Here is a 3,263-nt window from a genome sequence, read left to right on the forward strand (position 1 = left end):
AATCTTCGTCAGATGGCCCAAGGAAGTATGGGTTGTCAGAGGTAAGCCATCTGACAGTTTCCCCTGTTTAGAGTAGGCAGTCGGAAGGCTTTTCTTCTTTGCTGTTTATCACCACCAGGAATATCCCACAGTGAGGGACAGTAAATATAAAACACCCACTTTGGGAGTTTGTTTTTGGTAAAGTAAAAACTTCAACACCATCAACGCGGTCAGATTTACCACGGTGCGCTGAAGATTGTAAAAACCCGCGGTTCATGACGAGCTCAGGTCGTCATGAGTGTACGAGAGGTGTACCTCATGAGCGTCGAAGGGGTTAAAGAGTTTTGTGTAAGCATCCATCCAGTGCCTAATTTGTAAAAAAAAATAAGTGTCAGGGCTCCCGTCAGGAATCCACTGCTCCTTGCACCACAAATTTCCCCTGACAACGCTGCCAATGATAGTTACAACACAACTACTAACCGTCACACTCCTACAAGTGTAACAATTCGTAATATTTCAGGCCCCCAAAGCTATAAGAAGGGATTGGGTGGTAAGCTAGTAATTTTTAATGTATATTGAATTAATAATAACTGTTTTTGTGGTCATTGCTAAAATGAACCAGACAGCGCCACCTTTTGGCAGACTGTCACAAGTGTAGGCGTCTACAATTAAGTGCCGGTGCCAAGCAACGGAAACCACCCCCTCAGACAGACGTCAGACAGACTACATCACTCCCCATCTTCACAAGAAACCTCAAAACATGGCTCTTCAATAGACCTCCTCCTTAATGGACTGGAACCTGTACCCTGCCCTTCTCCCCAGCGCCTTGAGACCCTTACGGATGAGTAGTCACACTTAACAAATACTTGATTGATTGATTGATTGAATTAAGCACTGCTGTTACCAATGGAGCAAAAGACGCACAATTGATGGGCAGAATGCAGAACAAATCAAAACATTCACCCCTAGTCAAGAGATCTAGGTTAAAACCATCATTCTTTTGCTCACCATATGGGTGAATGTATGACATTGTTCTGCATTCTGTCCATCAATTGTTCTTTTTGCAGTTACCAATGAAGGGCGCACACGATCTCTTAAATGGCTTTGTATGAAACGCCGTAGCAGCAGTTTATACAAACACAATGGAGTTTACCGCAGAGCAGGTGGTGAACTCTAAATTTTGTGGGAGTAAAGTCATGGATGCAGAAGTAAGGTCCTTTACTCCATCTTTCGACCTCCAAGTCAGCCCCTTACTTTCTGTAACACTATGGCAAATGTGAAGCTGAGTTTTTGAAATGAAAAACGTAGTCAAAGTGTTGAAACAAATCATCAAACCCCGAGATTAGTAGAGAGTGTACCTGAAACTGATTACTTGTTCCTGGGTGAAGAATATGCATTCTTTCCCTCAGATGCAGCAAAGGTGTCCTTGAGATGGAAGTTTAACCCCTGAGGTTAGGAAACATTTCTGCTTCATATGCATTATTAACCCTGAGATTAGAAATATCTAACCCTGAAAGTGATTTTAACCCTCCTGAGGTCAGAAATCTCTCTTTGAGATACACAATTAACCTCAGTGAGTTTTAAGAACTATCAAAGTTATAACTCATTAGCTATTGCAGATTTCAAGGTCTGTGGATAAGACCCTGAGACGTGCAAATAACCCCACAGAAGTGAATGCTTTCAGGCTTTTACTTTTTTTCCTCAGCCATTGTTTTCTCATGGGTTTGTCTGTGAAGTGTTCTTGCTTTTCCCTTTCCTTGATTCTGCAGCCTCAAATGTCTTTCTTTCCTCTAGTTGTTCCTGAAATTTGCTTGCCATGCCTGGAGCATCAGTGGTCCACACCTGGAAGCACGGTCTGCCGCCCTGCGACTTACCTGGCCTTGCCATGGGCCAACAACTTCGTCATCACCCTCATGGTGGTCAAGGCTTTTCTGGTATTGATAGTGGTGTTCGTGGCCCTACTCTTCCTGGCTCGGAGACAGACGCCCATGCTGCAGGCCTGCGGGGCTAGTCTGAGTATCCTAGCCCTGGTTGGCCTGGCTACCATGTGTTGTAGCGTATTCCTGTTTGTTGCACATCCCAGTGATCTCATCTGTCAGTTACAGCAGCCATTCTTTACCGGCGCCCTGTCCACCTGCCTGTCCAGCTTTCTGGTCAAGTCACTCCGCATTGTAGCATGCACAGCCTTTCCACAGCAACTTGGCTCCTGTACCCATTGGTTAATAACCCAAGGAGGCAGGCTGTTGGTCCTTCTACTATTGCTTGTGCAAGTGTTGTTCTGCACCATGTTTGTACGGGCTTCTCCACTGCTATCGCAAAAATTGACTACCATGAACATCACGACATTGACCATCAGCCTCAGCTGCTCTATTGATCGAATTATTGAGTTTTCCATCATGTTTGGTTACAATGCCCTGCTAGTACTTATGTCCTTCATGTGTTTCTTTCTGTCACCAAAGCCGGTGCACCAATATAACTTGGCACGTGACATCACCTTTGCCATGCTTATCTTCCTCTCTGCCTGGATTGTCTTCATCCCATGCTACGCCAGCGTCACTGGCCAGGATAAGGCCCTGATCCAGGCTGCAATCACACTTATCAGCTGTCTTAGTGTCCTGGTCGTGGCCTTCCTGCCCAAGTGCTCTATCTTGCTCTTCAAGCCAGAACTCAATACACCAGAATTGTTTGCCACATATTTACTGGGCAGCCTAGGCCAAAAGGGCATACGCTCCAAGTGCCAGGTCAAGGAGTAGTAGAGTCCTGGCTTTTCTGTTGTTTATGAGAAGCCTGTGGATCAGAGAGAGGGTTTGTACTAAGGAAGAAACAGGATGGTGCTGGAAATCCGACATAGGCACAGAAAAGTCTGTCTCATTGTTGGTGTTAGTGAAAAGCCAACCACACGCTTTACATGAAAGTGATGTAGTACCCACCTTATGGATTTTTTGTGGGTTTACGTTGTTCGTAAATTCTTGAATTGTATATAATTCTCACAAACAACCAAAATCCCAATCCAGTGAAATAAGTAATATGCTCCAAATGTACATGCTGTGCTATACTAAACTCAAAAGGCTGGGAGGTGGGGTATTATACACAGCTTGGTGGGAGCGGAAATGCACCATTGGTTAGGTAACGAGGGTGAGGATAAGTTCATCCGATAACTCCCGGACATGTCATCTCAAGATAAGCATATAAGAATAGCATTCCTACCTTATCACATAATGTATTCAACCCAGATTATATCTGGGCAGAGAATTAACTGACAAGGAGAAGGCTTTGCCTCTTTT

At 44.6% G+C, this 3,263-nt stretch overlaps 1 protein-coding gene across 1 annotated transcript; it reads left to right on the plus strand.

The window, feature by feature from the left end:
• Positions 1-1,754: 1,754 nt before the first annotated feature.
• LOC144752463 (G-protein coupled receptor family C group 6 member A-like) lies at positions 1,755-2,732 on the plus strand. Its single transcript, XM_078640386.1, has one exon. It carries the CDS (start codon positions 1,755-1,757, stop codon positions 2,730-2,732), a length of 978 nt encoding a protein of 325 aa, XP_078496512.1.
• The last annotated feature ends 531 nt before the right edge of the window (positions 2,733-3,263 follow it).

This window comes from Lissotriton helveticus, chromosome 5_1 (assembly GCF_964261635.1).
Source record: "Lissotriton helveticus chromosome 5_1, aLisHel1.1, whole genome shotgun sequence".
Taxonomy (NCBI): domain Eukaryota; kingdom Metazoa; phylum Chordata; class Amphibia; order Caudata; family Salamandridae; genus Lissotriton; species Lissotriton helveticus.